A 24,198-nucleotide genomic window follows, 5' to 3' on the forward strand; every position below is an offset into this window, starting at 1 on the left:
GCTCTCCGTTCATTGAGGCACGCAAGCCTCCGAATGATGACCAGATTATGGTTCTCTTGGAGTATCACACCTATAAATTTATTTTACAAAATTTCCTTGAACACCTGATTCTGAGCAGTTTCATCTATCCAATACATTCTCTCTTTCACAGCATATTTACTGTGTTGCATTAGCCAGTCCCTTTCACAGTGAAAAGCAGGGCATAATAATTTTTTTAAAAAGAGCGGAAAAGAAGAGTGTTTGACAAATAACAGGTTGTTAACACAAATGTGAAGAGAGTGATTACACAAAGTTTAAAGGGAGATAAGAAAAGTGGAGATAACTGGAGAGAAGCAAATAGAAAAGAGAACGGGGTTAGTATAGATTGGACAGAGTGAAACCATTTGCGTTGGTGGAAGGGTAAAGAAACAGGGACATAAAATGAAAACGATTAGCAAAGGAACCGAAAGTGAAGCAAAACCTCGAGGAGCAATTCGTCATTGAGTAGGGCCTGTTAGAAGTACTAGTGCAGAGAGATTAGATTACACTGTTCAATTAGATTACACTGTTCAAGAGTGAATTACATAAGTATGTGAAAGGAAAACTCTGGAGGAAAAACACTGGTATAAAGTTAATGGACTGAATAGTTGTAACCTGTTATTGAAGAATGATGTAATTTGGAGCATATAGGTTGCCCTTTATAGATAAGATGCTGTAACCCAGTCTCTTGTGTTTTCAGAATGTAAGCATTCTGTCCTCAGTGGATGATATCCAGGTATTGCTGGATGATCACATCATTAAGGTACAGACCATGCGTGGATCACCATATATTAAGCCAGTTGAAACTGAATGTAAGGTAGGTGCAAATGAATTGGAGAGAATGGGGCTTTGTGAAGCAGCATTATTAAAAATGAATGCCTATATTTAAAGCTGATTTATTTTGTAATTCTGCATTGACATTTGTTTTCCTCTCTCTGCCTCTCCGGAAAAAGTTGCACATGTAGAATTTTGATAATGTATATAAATGCAATTTTAATTACAGATTTTTATTTGCAATGCAATTTGAAGCAATTTGTTTCAGAAGATTAAATACACTAGCTACTAAAATGAGAAATTTTGACTTTCGGTCCTTAATTATTAATCTTCATTTTACAACGTACTGTTAAGGTAGTTCACCTAGATTGAAGCTCCAGTTCATTTTGTTTAATAAATATGATAGTAAAAGAACTCATTTGGGTGATAAGAGATGATGTTGTTTATTTTTATAAAAATATTATAAGAAGTCAATGTAACAATTTTCTGTATAATTTTTAACTATCTAGCTTTGGGAAGAGAAGTTAGTGCTGATGCAGAATATTCTTGATGCCTGGTTAAAATGTCAGGCCACATGGCTTTACCTAGAGCCTATCTTTAGCTCTGAGGATATCATTGCTCAAATGCCAGAAGAAGGTCGGAAGTTTGGAATTGTAGATGGCTACTGGAAGGATATCATGCTTGAAGCAGTAAGTTAATCACACATTCCAATTATTCTTGGGATCAATAAAGTATGTCTGTCTGTCTTCAATTCAAAACTTAATATTGAATTCAATTAACAAAATAAATAATAGGTATTTTTATAAACACGAGATTCAGTAGATGTGGGAAATTTGGAGACGGACAAGATGGTGGAGGAACACAGCAGGCCAGGCAGCATCTATGGAGAGGAATAAATAGTTGATATTTCAAAGATTCAAAGTACATTTATTATCAAAGAATATATAAATTATGCAACCTTGTTGAGACCCTCCATCTTTTACAGCATCCATGTATACCAAAAACTTGGAAAGTTGTAGGAAATTTTGAAAGCAATATTTAGCTTTCCAGTATTTTTCCACATGTTAATATTGGGCTGTAGGTGAGGAATTGCTGCTGTACCTAATCAAAGCACTTAAAATACTTAGAGTTTTTTTTTTCTTTTCTTTATTTTCTGTTTCCTACCAAATCTTCTTCCCAGGTTTTGCACCTAATCCTGAGTTGGGAATTGCAGGGTGCGAGTGAAGGGGAGAACTTCCTCTCATTCTTTGATATCCTTCTCCCTGCCCTTTTCTGGGAAGTAACCTTTTAATTTAGTGTGATAGAAACCTGGGACTGTTCCCAAAGCTAGTAAGATGCCCCTGGTTCACGTCAGTGAATCACTTTAAATATATTGCCAATCTCTTTGTAGGTGTTTCTTAGCTGATGGTGTTGAGTATTTCTTACTGTTAACTGTATACTTAACAGCACAGGGCCGCCATTTATTGTCCATTCCCAATTGTCCATTGCCAGCAAAATCGACATCCTATGAATGAATAAGCTGAAAAAAGTTCATTTCTTGTGTTCAAAATGTTAAGTTATCCCAATTAGATAACTAGGATTATTTTCAATTGGTAACATAATGTTACACATATTTTCACCCACTGACACAGGAAATTTGCTTCCTTGAGACAGTTTAGTGTATTGTGAGTTTGAATGGATGTAAGGTAAAAGATTGTCTTCTGAGAATGATTGTCTTAATCTGTTGTCAATGAGACATAGTACAACGCATTTTTTTTCTAATGTGTTAATTTTGTTGTTACAAGATAAAAGATACACATGTTTTAGAAGCTACTGCTCAGCCAAATATGTTGGAAAGATTGGTAGAAGCTAATGTTCTCTTGGAAGAGATCCAGAAAGGCCTTAATCTGTACCTGGAGAAGAAAAGACTCTATTTCCCAAGGTAAGAGATCCTTCTTGAAAATATGCTGGAGTTAATTCATTTTATGTAAGCGGAGTAGAATTGAAGATTCATGGTAGTATAATAAAAGTTGTTAGATATTGGGGGAAATCAGGAAATAATTTAATATATATTAACATTTTTTAAGCTTCTTTAATCTTTGCATGTTTTCATCACTTGAGGGTCCAGTGTTCACAGAAGATACAAAAGATGTTCTTTGATACAGTTAGTGGAATATAGCTGGCAGAGATAGAACTGGCAGTAATTTGCTTTTCATTGAGTTACAATGACTATTGTGTACAGATTTGGTTGTCCCACTATAGGAGAGGTTTGGAGAGGGTGCAGAAGAGGTTTACCAGGATGCTACCTGGTTTAGAGGGCTTGTGCTAGAACGAGAGGCTGGATAAACTTGGGTTGTTTTCTCTGGAGCATCGGAGGTTGAGGGGAGAACGTTTACAAGATTATGAGAGGCATAGATAGAGTGGACAGGGAGTATCTGTTTCCCAGGGTTGAAATGTTTAATACCAGAGGGCATGCATTGAAGGTTTAAGGAGAATGTGAGGGGTAAGTTGTTTTTGCTCAGGGAATCATGGATATTTGGAATGCATTGCCTGGTATGGTTGTAGAGGCAAATACATTAGAGGCTTTTAGGAGACTTTTGGATAGGCACATGGATGTAAGGAAGATGGAGGATGTGGACATGGTGTCGGTAGGAGGGATTAGTGTTTGGCTGATTTTGATTTGCTCTTTAGCTGGTTTGGCACAGCATTGTGGACCGAATGGCCTGTTCCTTTGCTGTACTCTTCTATTTAATTCAAAACCTCATACTTAGACACCTGAAAATACATTTCCTTTAAGTCATTGCCAACCTAGGGAATCTAATTGCCAATCTCCAGTAGCAAAAACTCATACCCCTTATACCCTTTCCTGCAGACCCATCTCTAATCTACTGGGCAGGGCTGTGGCACTATAGGTATTCTAAGCAACAAATACAGGATGTGTGGTGACCCATTTCTTGGCACATCCGAACCAGCTCACAATTAGCCAGCTTTCCGGTTAAGGGAGATAGCCTACTGGGGTTTGCGAGCACAGAGCTTTGGAGCCTCTGCGCCACGGGGGGCAGGTTGAGGGAGGCTTAAAAGTGAGGCTGAGGATTTCGAATAAAGTTTTTCCTTCGACTGCAGTTACCGACTCCGTGTCGTAATTTTAGCGCTGCATGTAGCACATCGCTACAATTGGTGACCCTGACGGTCCAAACGATTTTTGGACCAGAAATGACCGACGCCGCCTCTGTTCATGCGGTTTCGTTGAAACTGCCGGGTTTCTGGACACAGCGACCGAACCTATGGTTCCAGCAAGCCGAAGCCCAATTCCACGTTCGCCAGATCACCTCAGAAGACACCCACTACTACTACGTGGTGAGCTCCCTCGACCAGGACACAGCGGCCCAGGTCGCGGAGTTCGTACAGTCGCCCCCGGCAGACGGCAAGTACATGGAATTCAAAGCCCTGCTCCTTAGGACTTTCGGACTCTCACGCGCGAGCGGGCTGCCCGTTTACTGCACCTGGATGGCTTGGGCGACAGACCTCCTTTGGCTTTAATGAATGAGATGTTGTCTCTGGCCAACGGACACACACCCTGCCTCATGTTTGAGCAGGCATTCCTGGAGCAGCTGCCCGAGGACATACGCCTGCTGCTGTCCGACGCGGATTTCAGTGACCCCCGGAAGGTGGCAGCCCGGGCGGACTTGCTGTGGAACGCCAAAAAGGTGAGCGGGGCGTCCATCGCACGGATCTCCCAGCCACGCTCCCAGCAGCAAACCAGTCCAGGCCCAGCCACAGAGCCCGCCAACCCCTGGCCCAATGAACACTGGTGCTTCTACCACCAGCGGTGGGGCGCAGAAGCCCGCCGTTGTCGCCCGCCCTGCAAGTTCCCGGGAAATGCCAGGGCCAGCCACCACTGATGGCTACTGCGGCTGGCCATCGGGATAGCCTCCTGTATGTGTGGGACAGAAGGTCAGAACGCTGGTTTTTGGTCGACACTGGTGCCAAGATCAGCGTTTTACCTCTGACGAGTTACAACACCCGCAGCAGGGCACCGGGGCCCCCCCTGAGGGCCGTGAATGGCAGCACAGTAAGGACCTATGGCACCTGTCAGGTGCAGCTACAGTTCGGCTCCAGCCAGTTCACTTGGGACTTTACACTGGCCGCCGTAGCCCAACCGCTTCTGGGTGCGGATTTTTTGCGGGCTCACAGCCTACTGGTCGACCTGCCCAGGAAGAGACTGGTACACGCCGAGACCTTTCAGACGTTCTCCCTGGGTGCAGCCCAATTGCCAGCCCCTCACCTCGGCTCCATCATGCTGACCGACAACGACTTCACCAGGGTCCTGGCGGATTTCCCATCGGTTCTGGCACTGCAGTTCACAGCGGCCATGCCCCGACATGGCGTACAGCACCACATCCCGACCCAGGGACCACCCCTCCACGCCCGCGCTCGGCGGCTTTCCCCGGACAAGCTCCAACTGGCGAAGGAGGAGTTCCAGAGGATGGAGGAATTGGGGATCATCCGGCGGTCCGACAGCCCATGGGCCTCCCCCCTGCACATGGTGCCCAAAGTGACGGGAGGCTGGAGACCGTGCGGCGACTACCGCAGGCTGAACGAGGCTACCACACCGGACTGCTACCCTGTGCCGCACATTCAGGACTTTGCAGCAAACCTTCACGGCGCACAGATCTTCTCCAAGGTAGACCTCGTCCGAGGGTACCATCAAATCCCGATGCATCCTGACGACGTCCCCAAAACGGCTCTCATCACCCCGTTTGGCCTTTTCGAGTTCCTCCGCATGCCGTTTGGCCTGAAGAACGCCGCACAGACGTTCCAGCGGTTAATGGACGCGGTGGGACGGGACCTGGACTTCGCGTTCATCTATTTGGACGACATCCTCATAGCCAGCAGCAGTCATCAGGAGCATCTGTCCCACCTCCGTCAACTCTGCGCCCGACTGAGTGAGTACGGTCTTACAATCAACCCCGCCAAATGCCAGTTCGGACTCGATACCATTGACTTCCTGGGCCACAGGATTACTAAAGACGGGGCAACCCCTCTGCCCGCTAAGGTAGATGCGGTCCGCCACTTCCCCCGACCCACCACGATCAAAGGCCTTCAGGAATTCGTAGGTATGGTCAATTTCTACCACCGCTTCCTCCCTTCAGCTGCCCGGATCATGCGCCCCCTGTTCGCCCTGATGTCGGGTCCGAGCAAGGACATTACCTGGGACGAGGAGTCCGCCGCCGCTTTCGTTCAAACGAAGGAAGCTTTGGCGAACGCCGCAATGCTAGTACATCCCAGAATGGACGCCCCTACCGCCCTCACAGTGGACGCATCTAACACGGCAGTCGGTGGGGTGCTGGAGCAACTCATCGCAGGTCGCTGGCAACCCCTGGCATTTTTCAACAAACACTTGCGGCCATCCAAGCTCAAGTACAGTGCTTTTGACCGGGAACTGTTGGCGCTCTACCTGGCAATCTGGCATTTCAGGTACTTCCTAGAAGGTCGGCCCTTCACCGCGTTCACGGACCACAAACCGCTTACCTTTGCGTTTATGAAAGCGTCCGACCCCTGGTCGTCCCGCCAGCAACGCCACCTGTCCTACATCTCTGAATACACGACGGATGTCCGGCACGTCTCGGGTAAGGACAATGTCGTGGCGGATGCGCTCTCTCGCCCTACCGTTCGTGCCCTTTCCCAAGGGGTAGACTTTGAGGCACTGGCAGAGGCACAGCAGGCAGATGAGGAGATTCCGAGTTACAGAACCGCAGTCTCCGGTTTGCAGCTCCAGGACCTCCCCGTAGGCCCGGGTGAGAGGACCCTACTCTGTGATGTCGCCAACGGCCAGCCCCGTCCCGTCGTCCCGACAGCCTGGTGGCGCCGTGTTTTCGACTCCATTCATAACTTGGCGCATCCCTCCATCCGGACGACTGTCCGGATGGTTTCCAGCAGGTTCGTTTGGCACGGACTCCGCAAACAGGTCGGTGAATGGGCCAAAACGTGCATGCATTGCCAGACGGTCAAGGTGCAGCGGCACACCAAAGCCCCACCACAGCAGTTCCATCCCGCCCACTGGAGTTTTGACAACATTCATGTGGATATTGTGGGCCCCCTGCCAGTGTCGCGCGGAGCACGGCACCTCCTGACTATCGTGGACCGGTTCACAAGATGGCCAGAGGCAGTCCCACTCACCGACACCACCTCTGAATCTTGCGCCCGAGCCCTGATCACCACCTGGATATCTCGCTTTGGTGTACCAGCCCACATTACCTCCGACAGAGGCGCCCAGTTCACCTCCAGCCTGTGGTCAGCTATGGCCAGTCATTTGGGGACTCAGCTGCACCACACAACTGCCTACCACCCACAGTCAAATGGGCTAGTGGAGCGTTTCCACCGTCACCTGAAGTCGGCCCTTATGGCCCGCCTGCGAGGAGCCAACTGGGCGGACAAGCTTCCCTGGGTCCTACTCGGCATCCGCACAGCACCCAAGGAGGACCTGCACGCCTCGTTGGCCGAGTTGGTATACGGCGCGCCCCTGGTCGTCCCCAGGGAGTTCCTACCAGCCCCACAGGGGCAAGAGGAAGATCCCGCAGAAGTCCTGGGCAGACTATGCGAGAAGCTCGGTAACTTGGCCCCCATACCCACTTCACAGCACGGGCGGAACCCGACCTGCGTACCCAAAGACCTGCAGAACTGTAAGTTTGTGTTTGTACGAAGGGGCGGGCATCGGCCACCGCTGCAGTGGCCATACGAGGGGCCGTTTATGGTGCTCCGGAACAACGGGTCCACATTCGTGCTGGACGTTGGGGGGAAAGAGGAGGTTTTCACGGTGGACCAACTCAAACCGGCCCATGTGGACCTGGCGCAACTGGTCGAGTTTCCGGCACCTCGGCGCAGAGGCCGACCTCCCAAGCAAGTTCCGGCCCAGACTGTGGACACTGGGGGGTGTATCGCCGGTTCTGGGGGGGGGGTGTGTTATGTGACGACCCATTTCCTGGCACATCCGAACCGGCTCACAATTAGCCAGCTTTCCGGCTAAGGGAGATAGCCTACAGGGGTTTGCGAGCACAGAGCTTTGGAGCCTCTGCGCCACAGGGGGCAGGTTGAGGGAGGCTTAAAAGTGAGGCTGAGGATTTCGAATAAAGTTTTTCCTTCGACTGCAGTTACCGACTCCATGTCATAATCTTAGCGCTGAGTGTAGCACACCGCTACAGATGCTTCATTAAATTTCCCTAACCTGCAGAATGAATTAGAATAGCACATAGTTATGAGAAGAGACATGTGCAAACTAATTTTATTGGAAAAAACGTTTGATTGTTCTCGATTATAAATATTTACTCATCCTCTCATCACTGATAACTGGACTCAGAACACACGCATATTTACCACTCAATCAGACTTTATTTTACTTGTGAACAAGGAGAACAGCCCCTGTCACCCACACTGTTCTGAAGCCAGGACAGTACAATGATACTTTTATACAGAATTGGCTTATCAGTTAATGGTGTTGACCTTTTGTTAAACTCTGTATGTTTGAATCCCTTCTTCGCAAGATCAGTCGCCATTTACATCAGCAATGTTAAATATCAGCCAAAGCCACAAGTTGACAATTGATGATAGTTTGAAGTTAGTACAGCATTTGTCCCTTAGTTGTTGGTTGTGTTTCATGTCTTTCCATTATTCCTATCTTGTTTGTCTCCGGCACCCCGTACTGTGTAAAGGGAAGTAATGTACTTCAAAGACCCTTTTAGAAAAGGTCTCACTTCAGAAGCACCACGCAGCTAGGTGATTTCACACCACCACAGTCGACTTTGCCAGTCCCGTCTGCATTAAGTAGGGGTGGCTCCAGCAGTCTTACTGGTCTGGGTTGACTGCACACCACCACTGTCATTCTCACCTGTACATCGTCTTTAAACTTTGCCTTACTGAAACTCCCACACCTCCAATAACTAAATTCCCGTGTGAGCTGTTGCAGATAGAGTCATACAACATGGAAACAGGCCTTGTGGACTAACTTGTCCACACCAACCATTGGGCAGCCTTCTCAACTTTCTATTTTAATTCCATCTCCCAGCACTTGGTCCACAGCGTTCAATAATAGATAGATAGATACTTTATTGATCCCAAAGGAAATTATAGTGTCACTGTAGCATTACAAGAACACAGTTATAAATATTAGAAGAGAAGTAGAAAGGATAATAATTGCAACACTTATGACCTTTATTTCTCCCTTCCCATCATCAGAGGTCCAAAGGTCACCTCCAAGATGAAACCAAGATTCAGTTTACTTCCAGCTTGGTTTCCTGCACTAGTTGCTTACAGCCAAGTCTATTCAGTCTGCAAGTATTCAAGTCTTATGCTACCTAATTTCTCAAAATCTTTCCTAGTCTATCTTCACTATCATTGGTCTCCTTCACACTCATTGGAACAGATTTTCAATCTTTCTGTCAGGTGCTTGAAGTTATCAGTTTGATATCATATTTTATCTAGGGAACAGATTCTGGTGTTCTGGGTGCTGGTAATGAAACTTTTGGAAAGGGGCGTAGTCTCATGCTTTGGATGACGGTCCTTTGTTGGTTTATGACCACTAGGTGGAATCTGTGCTCCTGTGAGTTGATCTGCATTTTGGTTCCTGAGCGAGGGGAGGCTTCTACATTTCCCTTCCCTCTGCAATTTTGCTCTAATTATTTACACCTCCTCTGATCTAATCTGTTAAGTGTTTAACTGTATCATTGCTGCCCTTTTTAGCAATCCACCATCATCACCCTTATCCTGGTGATGAGATCACTCTCCTCGTCTCTACACACCCTTGTCTGACCTCCTTCTTTCCAACTTTCCTTTCCTTGACTCTTTTTACTTAAAAACCTGTTATTCTCTGAAAGTCCAAAAGAAATTTGTTATCAAAGTACACATGTCACCATATACAATCCTGAGATTCATTTTCTTGTAGGCATACTTAATAAATTCAACAACCATAATAGAATCAATGAAAGACCACGCCAGCAGGGCGGACAACTGGTTTGGACAAGACAACAAACTGTGCAGATACAAAAAGAATAAAAAGAAATAATAATAATTTAAAAATAAATAAGCAATAAATAACAAGAATATGAGATGAAGAGTCATTGAAAGTGAGTTCATAGGTTGTGGCTGCAGTTTAGTGATGGGGCAAGTGAAGTTGAGTGAAGTTATGCCCTCTGGTTCAACAGCCTGATGGTTGAGGGTTAATAAACATTCCTGAACCTGAGGCTGCTGTATCTGCTTCCTGACGGCAGCAGCGAGAAGAAAGCATGATGTGGGTGGTGGGGGTCCCTGATGATGGATGCTGCTTTCCGGTGACAACACTCCATATAGATGTGCTCAGTCATGGGGAGGGCATTACCCGTGATAGACTGGGCTGTATCAATAGACAATAGGGGCAGGAGTAGGCCATTCGGCCCTTCGAGCCAGCACCGCCATTCAATGCGATCATGGCTGATCATCCACAATCAGTATCTATCACAATATCATCCACAATCAGATCACCCTGTTCCTGCCTTCTCCACATATCCCTTGACTCCGCTATCTTTAAGAGCTCTGTCTAACTCTTTCTTGAAAGCATCCAGAGAATTGGCCTCCACTGCCTTCTGAGGCAGAGCATTCCATAGATCCACAATTGTCTGGGTGAAAAAGTTTTTCCTGAACTCCATTTTAAATGGCCTACCCCTTATTCTTAAACTGTGGCCTCTGGTTCTGGACTCCCCTAACATTGGGAACATGTTTCCTGCCTCTAGTGTGTCCAATCCCTTAATAATCTTATATGTTTCAATCAGATCCCCTCTCTACCTTCTAAATTCCAGTGTATACAAGCCCAGTCGCTCCAATCTTTCAACGTATGACAGTCCCGCCATCCCGGGAATCAACCTCATGAACCTACGCTGCATTCCCTCAAAAGCAAGAATGTCCTTTTTCAAATTTGGAGACCAAAACTGAACACAGTAGTCCAGGTGTGGTCTCACCAGGGCCCTGTACAACTGCAGAAGGACCTCTTTGCTCCTATACTCAACTCCACTTGTTATGAAGGCCAACATGCCATTATCCACCATGTTTTGCAGGATTTTCTATTCAAGGGCATTGATATTTCCATACATGAAACATCTACACATCCAACAACTCCAACACATGAAATGTAAATTCCACTCTTCCCTCCACCAAATTCCTCCCAAATAATTGTTTCAGAAGTCTTGGATGCAAATACATGGTGCAGTTTGTACTGCATTGTCAGTAAGGAGAGTTATGATGGGGAGTATAATGAATTTCTGCAGTCTATTCAGAACATTCCAGGTAATGCTCAAAAGCTAAAAGGCTGGAGTGCAAAACAGTTAAAATTCACTATTCTGAGAAATTTGAGCTGGAATTTAAAACTTGGAGTAATTTTGAGCTGGAGTTAAAAAACTTGGATGATTTGGGAATTTTATCCACTTGTTCTCTTCACTTATCTAAAGAATTCCTTATTCTTAAATTTCAGCATCCTTAATGTCTTGGGTCACAAGCCCCTTACCTTTTGCTTATTGGCAAAAATGTTAATATGTTCTCTGGAGGGATCGCAATCACTTGTACCTGTCCTGAAAACCTTTTCCTGTTAGACTCTTTTCGTGAAACTGCTTGAACTGAGAGTATTTGCAATGGGTCAAATAAAAGGGGGAAGTGGGTAGAATAAGAGAATTCAAAGATGAGAAAGAGTGGAACGGGAATCACCTTTAACTCAATTTTCAAAGTGAACTCAATCATTGTGTTTATTCTCTTAAGTGCTTAGTCTCTGGGTTCTTTTTTCCTCCTCTCCAGGTTCTTTTTCTTATCCAACGATGAGCTGCTCGAAATTCTTTCGGAAACCAAAGACCCACTCAGAGTCCAGCCACATCTGAAGAAGTGCTTTGAAGGGATAGCAAAGCTTCAGTTCACTGATCAGCTTCAAATAACAGGAATGATTAGCTCTGAAGGAGAAATTGTACCGTTTGTTAAAAATATTAATCCAGCAAAAGCTAAGGTACTCATTTGCTCCCATACCTATCAGCTGCTCCTCACTTCTTACTGAACAACCCATATTATAGTGATTAGGCCTGAGGTTTAGTTCAATTATGATTTAAACATTTTTTAAAGTTAAACGAATAACCAATGGTCTTTTGTGAAATTGACCCTTTTCTACAATAAGGACAGGGGTCAATTATGTAAAAACCTTTGGTTATTATTTTAATTCCAAGACTTCTAAGAATCATAATTGAATTAAACCTCAGACCTAATCACTACTCACAGGCCACAAAGATCTTCAAGGCTAGCACACACAAAATGCTGGAAGAACTCAGCAGGTCAGGCAGCGTCTATGGAAAACAGTCGACATTTTGGGTCGAGACTGTTCTTCAGAACTGAAATGAAAGGGGGAAGATGCTAGAATAAAAAGACGGGGGGAGGGGGAGGAGGCTTCGGATTTCCAGTATCTTCAAATTTTCTCATCATAAGAGCTGATGTTCAATATCCTTCTGTATCTGAAGGTATGAAATTCCTTCCAATTTCTTAAATTAGTTCCAAATAGATACAAAAACATGTTCAGTTTTCAACTGTGGATTTGTGAATTGGATTTAACATGGGTATCTGCATGGTGAACTTAAAAACAATAGATTAAAATAAGTTTTGTTACACATGGTAGTTACTATATATCTTGGCAACTTTTTTCCAAACAGATTTAAAACGTTCAGAGGTCTGTGAAGGGTTGCTTTGAGTTTCATGACAGCAGATTGAAAGAAATCAGTCCCTATGTCCCCATGATTTCCTCCTGTTTATTTTTGACATCAGTCAGTTTTATAAGATCAGTACACTAATCTTTAAAAAAATATAAACTTTTTTTGTTTCTTACAGGGTATGGTAGAAAAATGGCTTTTGCAAGTTGAAGAGATGATGTTGAGCAGTATAAAGCACGTTATTAAGGAAGGTATTGCCGACTATGTTCAGGTAATAGGAGACAATATAGATCACAATTAAGCAATTGTAAATGATTATGATAATTCCTATCAGCTCATTGTTTGATGGAATTAGTTGTAACCTGTGTTTCATGCTGCCTTTTGTTAATGTATTTGCATCAGTTTATTCTTTCCCTATCAATATCCTGGTTATGCTGGGATGTTTACTCAGTAAAACAATGCAAAGCAACGCATTCAAAATGCTGCAGGAAGTCAGCAGGCCAGGCAGCATCTATGGAAAAGAGTTTCGGGCCGAGACCCTTCATCAGGACTGGAAAGGAAAGGGAGAAGTCAGAGTAGGAATGTAAGGGGAGGAAGAAGTACAAGGTGATGGATGAAACCAGGAGAGGGGGCGGGGTGAATTAAAGAACTGGGAAATTGACTGCTGAAAGAGATAAAGGGATGGAGGAGGGGGTATCTGTTAGGACAGGACAGAAGACCATGGAGGAAAGGGAAAGGGGAGGAGTAACAGAGGGAGGTGATGGGCAGGTAAGGAGAGGGAAACAGGATTGAAGAATGGTGGAGGAGAGGAGGGGTGCATTTGAGAAATAGATGTCCACCCCCCTTACAATGGAGCTCAGTACTTACCTTTAACACTCATGAATTATCTCCAAGGTATTGTAGCATAGTCCCTGGAACTTACCACAGCAGGAGGCAATGTGCATCCTTTACTGGATTCTGTTGATATTGGAAACAAAGTATTCTGATATTTAATAAAAACTTATGAAGCATGTTATCTGCCAGTGAAAGTTGTGTATTTAACAATGAGTGGCTCAGGTAGAACTGCAGCTTGCATCTCTAGTGGCTCAGGTTCAGTCCTGACCTCTGCTACACCTCCAGTGGCCCAGGTTCAATCCTGACCTCTGCTACTACCTGTTTGGAGTTTGCAGGTACTCCCTGAGACAGCATGGGTTTTCTCCGGGCCTGGTTTCCACCCATTCCCAAACACATAAAGTTAATTGCAAATTATCCCAAGCGGAAGTGGTTGTAGAGCTGATGGACACATGAAAATAAAACATCATAGAGAAATAAGCAGAGAAATAAAATTAAGATTCAGATTGCATTTATTATCATCAAAGAATGTATAAATTATGCGACCTTGAGATTTGTTTGCTTACAGGCAGTTGCAAAACAAGGTACCTGAAAGAACCCAATTTAAAAAAAAAGACCAACCCCCTGTGTCCAGAGAGAAAGAGGGAAAAAAGAACAAAACAAATTATGCAAACAACAGAAGCAGGCAACCACAACTGCATTCCAAACCAAATTGAGTCCTTGGATCCAAATCCCCAGAGCAGCCCAGAGTAGGCCTAGATCCTGTAGATTGTAAGTTAAAGGGAAATATGAGAATATTATATACTCAGTGGTCATGAAAAATGTTGATCATTTGAGATTTGAAATTATTTAAGTGTGTTATTCTTTGCTTTTGAAGCTTCCTCGTAGAAAATGGGTTCTTCAGTGGCCTGGACAGGTTGTGATTTCCGTGTCCTCGATCTACTGGACCAGTCAGGTTTCTGAGGCTATTAAAAATGGAACTTTACCTGTAAGTTGAAATCAAGTCAGCCTGTTTGTGGTGTGAGGATACACCTCACAGGAGAAAATTCTTCAAATTTCGGAAAAAAAATTTGTTGATCACTGCTTTTCTCTTTTGAGTGCACTAATTACTATGGCAACACATTTCCCCATTGCTTTGAAGGATTATCTACAGAAAAGCAATGAACAGATCAATGAAATAGTGGAACTAGTGCGAGGAAAGCTATCTAGTGGTGAACGCATGAGTCTTGGAGCACTGATTGTCATCGATGTGCATGGTAATTATTGCCCGAAGCTTTTCTCTGGGAGAAGGAACAGTAAGATGTTTGTTTCAGCGAGTCACATTTTCTTAAATAATTTGTTCTGAGGATGTGGGCAGAAGTGATAAAGCCATGAAGTTGCCCAGACAACTAAAGCTTTGAAAAGTCAGCTGCATTATGTAAAGGTGTCAAATTCATTTCAAAGAAAGGAATTTGTTACCTTCACATAAAAGAGCTGGCTTTTTTTGCATAATACAGTTGACTTCTTTGAAGAGAATCATTGAACAAGTTTTGTTGGCTTGGAACATAATTTGTTTTGGGTTTCACAAAGTGTGAGCTTGATTATTCAGGGCTGAGACACGAACCCTTGAACACCACCTCACTATTCCTCTTATTCACTTTTATTTATTTTAGCTTATAGTAATTTTTATGTCTTGCATTGTATTACTTCCACAAAAACAACAAATTTCGCAATGTACGTCGGTGGTAGTAAGCCTGAATCTGATTCTTCACCCAGATGGTGGTGGTTCTTTGTAATTCTCTGCTCAAGATTAGACAGAGATTGAGAGATGGATTTTTAGAGATCAGAGGATATGAAGCAAATACAGAGAAGTGACTCAGAGATTAAAGGTCAGCTGTGATCTTATTTAATGTCAGAACAGACACAAAGGTCCAATTAGGTGTTGCTCTCATTCCTGTGTTGTTAAATCACACTCCAAGTCCTTACAAACTGACAAGAGTCTTGTCTATTAATAGTTATTTACAAACATTAGCAACCACAAACTGGTAATTGACCCAAGTGATGAAGTCCCAGACTGTAACCCTGAACCATTCTCAACCAACAGAACATATGCTAAGGGAGGTCCAGAATTGGACCATGTGGACTATGTGACTTTGGCCATCCAAGTCAGACCATGCTTTTCTGTGAGTCTGGTGCATAACAGGTTCTACGTCTGACTAGTTGGTCGCCTGGGACAGGGATAGGAATGCAATAAATCTCCCTAATCCTCTGAAAGTGAAATTATTTTCAGTTTCTTCACCTAAATGTTTAACAGCCTCTCCTTCTGATAGTATACACACATAAACCCAAAAGAGTGAAGTACTGGAGGAATGCAATGTTTCAGATTTGAAGTGTCTTATGTAAATAATGGCCACTGAAGTTACTACAGCTCAATAGGATTGTACTTTGATAGGACTAAAGGGAAGGTTTAGAGATATTTAAAAAGATTACAATATACTAATTGTTCTGTTCTGACAGCACGTGATGTAGTTGCCCAATTGACAGATGCTAATATATCAAGCCTCAATGATTTCATGTGGATATCCCAGCTGAGAAATTACTGGGAAGAAGATGAGGTGATTGTGCGTATGATCACTACTGTTTTGACATATGGTTACGAATATCTGGGTAACTCTGCACGACTTGTTATAACACCGCTCACTGACCGATGTTACAGGTAAAGTACCGCTGCTTATTCTTCTGTAAGAAACTGTCCACTCTGTGTTTCTGGTATGAAGATTAGCCTTAATTGTCACCTATACATTGAAACATACAGTGAAATGAGCAGTCTGTGTCAAATCAAATCAGAAAGGATTTTCACCTGCTTCTGCTACTAACATAGCAACTTAGATTAATATTTCTGCAAAGTGATTTTGTCTGTGAATGAAATGTCTTTGAATTAAGGTTTCTACCTTGTAGATGGGTGTGTGTGTGTGTGTGTTGAAAGTTGGTAAGTTTGTATGAAGATGCATGTTTGTCCTTTAGAGAAAAAAGGGAAGGCTTAATTTTTGTCTAGTTTGACGATGATGAAACCCATGCTTTTTCAAACTTTCAAATTGATCTAAAGTCATTTTAGTTTCAGAAATTTAAGAGAATCCAATCTATGCATTTTATTTGATAATAATTGGGAAACACCCAAATACTTCCTTCTCCTTCATTCTGATCTTTCAATTGAAAATTTGAATGAACTTCAGCTCATTCAGGAAATGTATGTTCTGTATATGGTAACTGAAGTAACTTGGGGTCTCGGTTAGATTCCAGCCAGAATTGCCATACCCATTGTATAAATACTTGGCAGTTCTTTAGCAATACTTAAAAATAATTACTGAGGCTTATTTACAGAACAAGAATTCTGTTTTTCTTTATGCATATGTGCATTGATAATGTTACTGAGAAGACTAGATTTTATGTTCCCTACTTGCTAACGAAAAGATGCAGCAATCTTCCTTGAATGACTACTTAATTGTGGTGAAGGATTTCAATCGATTCAGAGAGCACAGCTCAGGAACAGGTCCTTTGCCATGCATTATCTGTTCTGACCATTATTTTAGTTGGTGGTTTGATAAAACTGAGAAGATTGCTGTACCTTTTTAAGAGGGCAGTCAAATACATTGCTGTGGGGTGGAAAGCAGTTCCAGACCAAGTAAGAACACTAGATCTTCCCTGAAGGGCATTAATGATGAGCTGGTACCTTGAGATGGCTTCTAATAACAAGTGTCTTTCTGTTTTTGTTATCAGAGGCAACAAAAGCTTCTGAGAGTTAAGTTTTTCCCCTGCAGCTTTCAACCAGAAATAAAACACTGTACATGATCAGAGTCTGATTGGAGAAAGTCATTAAAACCAAACTGCAACCCGTACAATCTTCCAGAGCAGGGGATCCCAACCTTTTTTATGCCATGGAGCTTTGCCATTAACCAAGTAGCTCATAGACCTCAGGTTGGGAATCTCTGCTCCGGAAGATTAAACAGACTGGCAAAATCATGGTCAATGAAATCGAATCCCATTAGGAGGAAGCTATATTGACGTAAAGGAGTATTAATATTATAGAACAATGATATTTATTGGAATGTTTAAACAATTTTTAAAACCAGACAGATTATGGCACTCGAACAATAAAAATCTATTGTGTTCAAGTAGTTTGGAAAATCCATGATTTGTTATCTTTATTTTCCTGATTAAATGTTGCATTTTTCTTGTGATCTATCTAGGACATTGATGGGAGCATTAAAATTAAACCTTGGCGGTGCCCCCGAAGGACCGGCAGGAACTGGCAAAACAGAAACAACAAAAGATTTGGCAAAAGCAATAGCCAAGCAGGTAATTAAATGACAAGTACCCAGGTGTTACTCCATGCTTTTATAGTAACACTTTAAAGAAATAACCTGCGTTGCAATTTCTATTTGCTATTTCTATTTGTTAACTCTGTAATGAATGGTTTTGGAATAGCCTGGCTAAAGGCATGAGTAGCTCTGGAGTGCAGATCCTCACCACTCCAGTTCACCTGTTCCCTGAGTTATCGCTGTATTCAGCCATTTTAATGATGCTATTTCTTTTTGAGGGGCAAATTAAGTTGGCTAAAGACTGACTTCTGTGGTAGTGTAGATCATCACAGCAAATGGCAAGGATCTTTCACTTGGCATGGTTGCATGGGACGGGCCCTTTCGTTGTTGAAGATGGGGATGTTCTTGGCCCACTCTTCTGTAGGCTTTTAATTATTCACGACCTTTCTCACAGCTTTGATCTGATTGTGAGATTGCTTTCTTCAATAGATTTAGCACAGTTTCATCAGGATGGGACCTCACTTTTAGGAGAAGTGCTGGCCTGGCATCCTCTCCTGAACCAGTTTTAATCTTCTGTTTACCCAGGTTTGAGTTGTCAAATCTGTTCATTGGCATTGCCACACCAGACAATGTAGAGCATCTCTTTGTGTGAAGACGGGACTTTGTACTGAGTAGGTGGTGCACAAGATCAAGTTGGCTTATCTGTTGACCACTCGCATATTGTCACGTTACTGTGGAATCTTCCACACTCGCCTGAGGAAGCAGATTGGGCCACAATTTAAAGTCTCACCCAAAAGGTTGCACCTCCAAAAATTCTGGGTTGGAAATTCAGTTATGTTATGCTCACCTTTCCGAACTGGGAGCTATCCCGATTTTTATCTTTGAGAACAGCACGGTAGCATAGCAGTTTGTGTAAAAGCTTTACGGCACTAGCGATTGGAAGATTGAGGTTCAATTCATGTTATTATCTGTAAGGAGTCTGTAAGTTCTCCCTGTGACTGTGTGGGTTTCCTCTGGGTGCTCTGGTTTCCTCCCACAGTCCAAAGACATAGGGGTTAGGGTTAGTAAGGTGTGGGCATGCTCTGTTGGTGCCAGAAGCATGGTGGCCCTTGCGGGTGCCCGCTGCACAGTCCTCGGATTGTGTTGGTCATTGACTCAAATAATGCATTTCACTGTATCTTTCGAAATAAAGCTTTAATCTTCAATCTTTTCTATCAGCTGGGCCAGAGATAATGCTTACTGGGGTAAAATGTTCATCATATTGATTATTTAGTCATGTGGGAAAAATAAAAGTCAGGCATGTTTTACAATAGGTAGGAGATCTGCTCAGTCAAATTACTGTCCAGGTAGTGGAAGTCAAAATAACAATTGTACCTATATCCTAAACAGCTATTACCTAGAATTCCATCATTCGTGTCAATAGATTGACTATGAGCCACATCAGTGCATTCTTCTTGTGAAATGCATTCCATTAATGTTTAATGAGCCTCGGAGGCTGAGCATAGTTTGCTGATTTGTCTAAATGGTGCACTTAGAGCTTTGGATATGAAGTCCTGAGAATATATTTATTACCGTGATCATTTTTATGGTGCTTTTGTTCTAGGCTAATAAAAAAATTGCTAAATTCAGTAGATTGTCTCAATGACCTTGATCAGAAATCTGGTGTAATGTGTCATGACATAAAACTAAAAGGAAAAAGTCTCTGTCAAATGCTTCTTAAATAAAGAATGGAGGCTTGCATTTATGTAGAGTAGATATTGCCTTTAAGTGTGTTGTTCAACAAGATTGGCCTTTTCTTTGTTCTTGCAGTGTGTAGTTTTCAACTGCTCCGATGGTCTGGATTACAAAGCAATGGGCAAATTTTTCAAGGGTCTTGCCCAAGCTGGGGCCTGGGCCTGCTTTGATGAGTTCAACAGAATAGAGGTAATTACTTTGATGGGAAGATGATGACTTTTTAGTTACAATATTTACTTAATTAACAATGCAGTAAACAGAAAGCTCAATGAGCTGGAGAATTTGCATAGATCTCAGTTTTTACACATTTGCACTCATTTACTAAAACATTTAAAAGCATTATTTAAGCTAAGGTTTCTTTGCTGTTATTTTCTTTTGTTTACTTTGGCCCTCCTTTTTTAAATAAAATCTAGTTGTTTCCCATTCTCTCCTGAGTCATAAATCGTTGCCAGTCGATGATTCCATTAGCCAATCACCAACTCTGTATCAAATGGACCAAAGCAATCAGTGTCAGTGGATTTAACCCCTCATGGATAATTAAAGAGTAAAGTAAAAAACATTACTTGAGGTTGTCCTTGACCAAAGTTTATACAGTAGAGATTACTGACTAACAATAAGCAGCAGGAACTCTTGCTTGTACTTTTTTTTGCAAGTAGCAGAGGTGTAATGTGGCTACATACATCTCAGATGGTGTCTGACTGGACAACTAACTCATCACAAGCTGTGGATGAAATCAGTCTTATTCCTGCAGTAGGTTTGAAGATGACCCATTCGAATCCAAGAACATTAGCAATTTCCATTTTCAAAACATCCTTAATGTCACAAAATGTCCCGAAATACTCAGATTAACTCGGGAACACGATCACGACATTTTGTGAAAAAGGTGCAGGGTTTTAAAAGAGTTAAAAACAACATGTAAATTTTGTATTTGATAACAAAGACAAATGAACTTATCTATAATAGATAGGCACAGACACCTGAGGGACAAATGCATAATTTCATGGAATTGTAATGGCCTTTGTTCTGACTACACAGGAACTTTAGTGTACAGTAAAGCTTAGAGGTCACTTTGCTCCCCCCCCCCCACCCCCAGGCCTGCTATCCCATTTATTTAGATCTTGACTGAACTTGTATGTTCAACTCATTGCAGGCCATGGTATAAACTGACATTTTCCCCTTTGTGGCAAAGGTGGTTCTGAATACAAACACTGGGAGTTTGGTTTATGAGGCTCGAAGTTCCTCATCCCAGTTTAGAAAGAAACAACCGAATCTAATTACTCAGCTTCCTGGACCTCTGCTTCCTCAAGATTCTGAGAGTGAGGCTGTCGTTCTTTGCTCAGTCTTCTGATGGAACTGCCAACAGAATGACAGTAATACTCCTTACTTACTTTGCTACTTCGTTAGTAATACCCAAAGCCTGGACTGACACCTTGCCCTACTGTCCTGTTTATTATTTATTGTAATGCTTGCACTGTTTTGTGCACTTTATGCAGTCCGGTGTAGGTCTGTAGTCCAGTGTAGCTTTCTCTGTGTTTCTTTTAATTACGTAGTTTAGTCTAGTTTTTTGTACTGTGCCATGTAACACCATGGTCCTGAAAAACGTTGTTTCATTTTTACTATGTACTGTACCAGCAGTTATGGTCGAAATGATACTAAAAGTTGACTTGACTTGACTTGACATAATCCAACACACACTTTTAAACAGCCCCCGTTTCCCGTGAGTGTCTTGCTGCTGCTCAGAAGACCATGTTATTTGTCAATGGAGGAGATTTGTTTGCTGGTTTCATTTTTAAGCACAAGTATCATCATCCTTCAGTAATCTGGAATGCCCAAGGAGGTCTACGTATGGCCTCTGCTTGGACTTTGGCAGCAATCATTTATTGGGTTTTCCAAATTACTTGGCAGTTGTTGGGGAACGACTGAGGTGATTTTTTTGTAATGGCATATTGTCATCTTTTAGGATATGTCATATTCTTCAAAATATCATCATCCTGCACAATATTATTATTTTATCCTTTATGGTTTACACAATGAAAGAGAAAAGAGCTGGAGGTTATACAGAGCAACAAATTCAAAATGCTGGAGAAGCTGAACTGATCAGGCAGCGTCTATGGAGGGGAATTAACAGTTGACGTTTTGGGCGGAGGTCCTTCAACAGGATTGGAAAGGAAGGGGGAAGGAGCTAGAATAAGAAGTGAGGGGAGGGGAGAGGGGGAAGGAATACAAGCTGGCCAATAATAGGTGAAATCAGGTGAGGGGGAAGGTTGGGGGAGGGGGGATGAAGTGAGATGTTGAGAGATGATACAATAGGAGAGATAAAGGGCTGAAGAAGCACAATCAGAGAGGAGAAAGGGAGGGGAGGAAGGAGGAGAAAGGGAGGGAGGAGGAGCACCACCAGAAGGAGGTGATGGGCAGGTGAGAAGAGAAACAGTAAGAGAGGGGCCAAAATGGGGAATGGAAAAAAGCAGATGGGGGATGGGTAAACTTACTCTGAAAGGTCTCACCATTAGGTTGTTGTTTCCATCTCTAGGTTGAAGTGCTGTCTGTGGTTGCACAGCAGATTCTCAGCATTCAGCAAGCAATTATACGGAAACTTAAAACGTTTCTCTTTGAAGGTACTGAAATTTCTCTCAACCCAACCTGTTCAGTCTTTATAACTATGAATCCTGGCTATGCTGGTCGGGCAGAACTTCCAGACAACCTTAAGGTAAGGCTTTTACTTTCTGATTTGACGATGTTCAAACAAGTCCAAATTCTGAAAAGTGTTTGGCAATGATATCAAATTATTTTGAGTTAAGACAAATAGAAAGATATAAATGCATTTCTATCATTATTTGATGCAGGTTGATTTCCCAGCTGTTTGTTTTTGAAACTTGTACTTAGTCATTTGAAGACTGAAATCTCTGATTTTACTTACAGGAATGAAGCTCAAAATTCTGTTTCTTTTTCACTCACCCAAAAGGAAATTTCCCCTGTGCTTCTTACCATCTTGCCCTAGTAAAGGCAAAGAACAGTGTCAGAGTTATCAATGGAGCAGCTTTAACTGAGGAGTGAACTCTCAGCTAAATCATTGTCTGGTCTAACGATATTTAATATAACTCGTATTCTCAGTAAACACACTTAAAGACACTACAATAGTTATAAGCAATGAGTGGTGTGCTGAAAGACTTCGAGATCACTGTAGCAGAGTTTTTGAATCCAAATAAACCCCATATTCGAGTCAGTTTTGCATTTTGATTGCATCAGCCATGGCTATTTTTATATTGACAATGCCAAGTACTAAAGTGAATAAGATACCTAATTTGGTGCCTAGTACATAGAACATAGAATAGTACAGCACATTACAGGCCCTTCGGTCCACAATGTTGTGCCGACCCTCAAACCCTGCCTCCCATATAACTCCCCACCTTAAATTCCTCCATATACCTGTCTAGTAGTCTCTTAAACTTCACTTGTGTATCTGCCTCCACCGCTGACTCCAGCAGTGCATTCCACGCGCCAACCACTCTCTGAGTGAAAAACCTTCCTCTAATATCCCCCTTGAACTTCCCTCCCCTTACCTTAAAGCCATGTCCTCTTGTATCGAGCAGTGGTGCCCTGGGGAAGAGGAGCTGGCTGTCCACTCTGTCTGTTCCTCTTAATAATAGATAAATTTCCTTCTCAGGACATAAATGACTGGATGTGATGAAAGAGAAGTTTTTCATCTGCACTGTTTCCTTCCAGGCATTATTCCGTACGGTGGCAATGATGGTTCCAGACTATGCTCTGATTGGTGAAATTTCCCTTTATTCAATGGGGTTCATTGACTCACGAAGGTAAAAATTATATATATTTAAGTTACCTTAGACCCTCTTTGAAGTATAGCAGTAGGTAATGCTATCCACATCGCAGTGGAAACAAATACAATTGATGAGCCGTGTCCGGTGCCTACATACTATATGAGACCAGCTGATTTTCGACAAAAGATGGGTGCTTTGCCTATCACTTGTCCACCTTGGACAGTTTGTTCTGATCTCCACCTGATGCAGGAAGTAACTTCTTTCTTTGGAGTTGCAGGGCTAGCATACCAGTTGTGACCAATGGAAGACAGATAGATAGATACTTCCTTGATCCCAAAGAAAATTGCAGTGTCACAGTAGCATTACAAGTGCACAGATACGCAAATATGCAAGCGTTAGAAGTAAGAAAGAATAAAAAATAAGTTACTTCAAACAGACTAACCGGAGGGGGTCATCACCTCCGTGGATATAGGTTGATTCATTGTAGAGCCTAATGGCCGAGGGTAAGAATGACCTCAAATAGCGCTCTTTGGAGCAGCACAGTTGTGGAAGCCACATCTGCCAAGGTATTGTATCAGAATCAGTGTTAATGTGACCTTTATCATGAAGAGTATGTCCTTATGATGATATTTTGACTGAAAATACATGGCCTTGTATTCCCCAAATAAATTTGCAAGGATCGGAAGGGATGAAAACTTGGCCAGGATCCCAAATTTCTTGAAGTTCAACATTCGACAACTCAGGGCTGTAGTCTGTGGAAATCACATTCCTGCCGTGTACTCTGGATCACTACAACAGCTGTGGCCGCAGACTTTGTTTTGCCTTTGGCAAAAAAATACTACTGATGCAGGAGCTTTGGTGGAGTTACTTAACTTGAGTGACCCCCTTCCCTGACTCTACAACAGCAGCAGAAATTACTGATAGGAGGGCTGATGCACATGGATTATATAATTAAGTTTGTACAATAATGTGTGACATTATGATAGGTACTTCAAACTGCTACATACCTACATAGGCCATTTTTTAAGGTCCATCTGCATGCCTCTTGCTTTCGTTCTGGTTCAAGTAATCTGACAATACAAA

General features: G+C 42.8%; 1 protein-coding gene across 1 annotated transcript in view; it reads left to right on the forward strand.

The window, feature by feature from the left end:
• Window positions 1–24,198, forward strand: part of dnah3 (dynein axonemal heavy chain 3) — a 156,707-nt gene that overhangs the window by 55,483 nt on the left and 77,026 nt on the right. Inside the window, exons 20-31 of the mRNA XM_059979325.1 lie at window positions 719–835; window positions 1,302–1,481; window positions 2,577–2,713; window positions 11,584–11,785; window positions 12,652–12,744; window positions 14,182–14,292; window positions 14,446–14,560; window positions 15,801–15,999; window positions 17,531–17,639; window positions 19,412–19,525; window positions 21,867–22,043; window positions 23,060–23,151. Coding sequence (XP_059835308.1) covers window positions 719–835; window positions 1,302–1,481; window positions 2,577–2,713; window positions 11,584–11,785; window positions 12,652–12,744; window positions 14,182–14,292; window positions 14,446–14,560; window positions 15,801–15,999; window positions 17,531–17,639; window positions 19,412–19,525; window positions 21,867–22,043; window positions 23,060–23,151 — 1,646 coding nt within the window. The remainder of the gene's footprint in view (window positions 1–718; window positions 836–1,301; window positions 1,482–2,576; window positions 2,714–11,583; window positions 11,786–12,651; window positions 12,745–14,181; window positions 14,293–14,445; window positions 14,561–15,800; window positions 16,000–17,530; window positions 17,640–19,411; window positions 19,526–21,866; window positions 22,044–23,059; window positions 23,152–24,198) is intronic.

The sequence above is a fragment of the Hypanus sabinus genome, chromosome 9 (assembly GCF_030144855.1).
Source record: "Hypanus sabinus isolate sHypSab1 chromosome 9, sHypSab1.hap1, whole genome shotgun sequence".
NCBI lineage: Eukaryota > Metazoa > Chordata > Chondrichthyes > Myliobatiformes > Dasyatidae > Hypanus > Hypanus sabinus.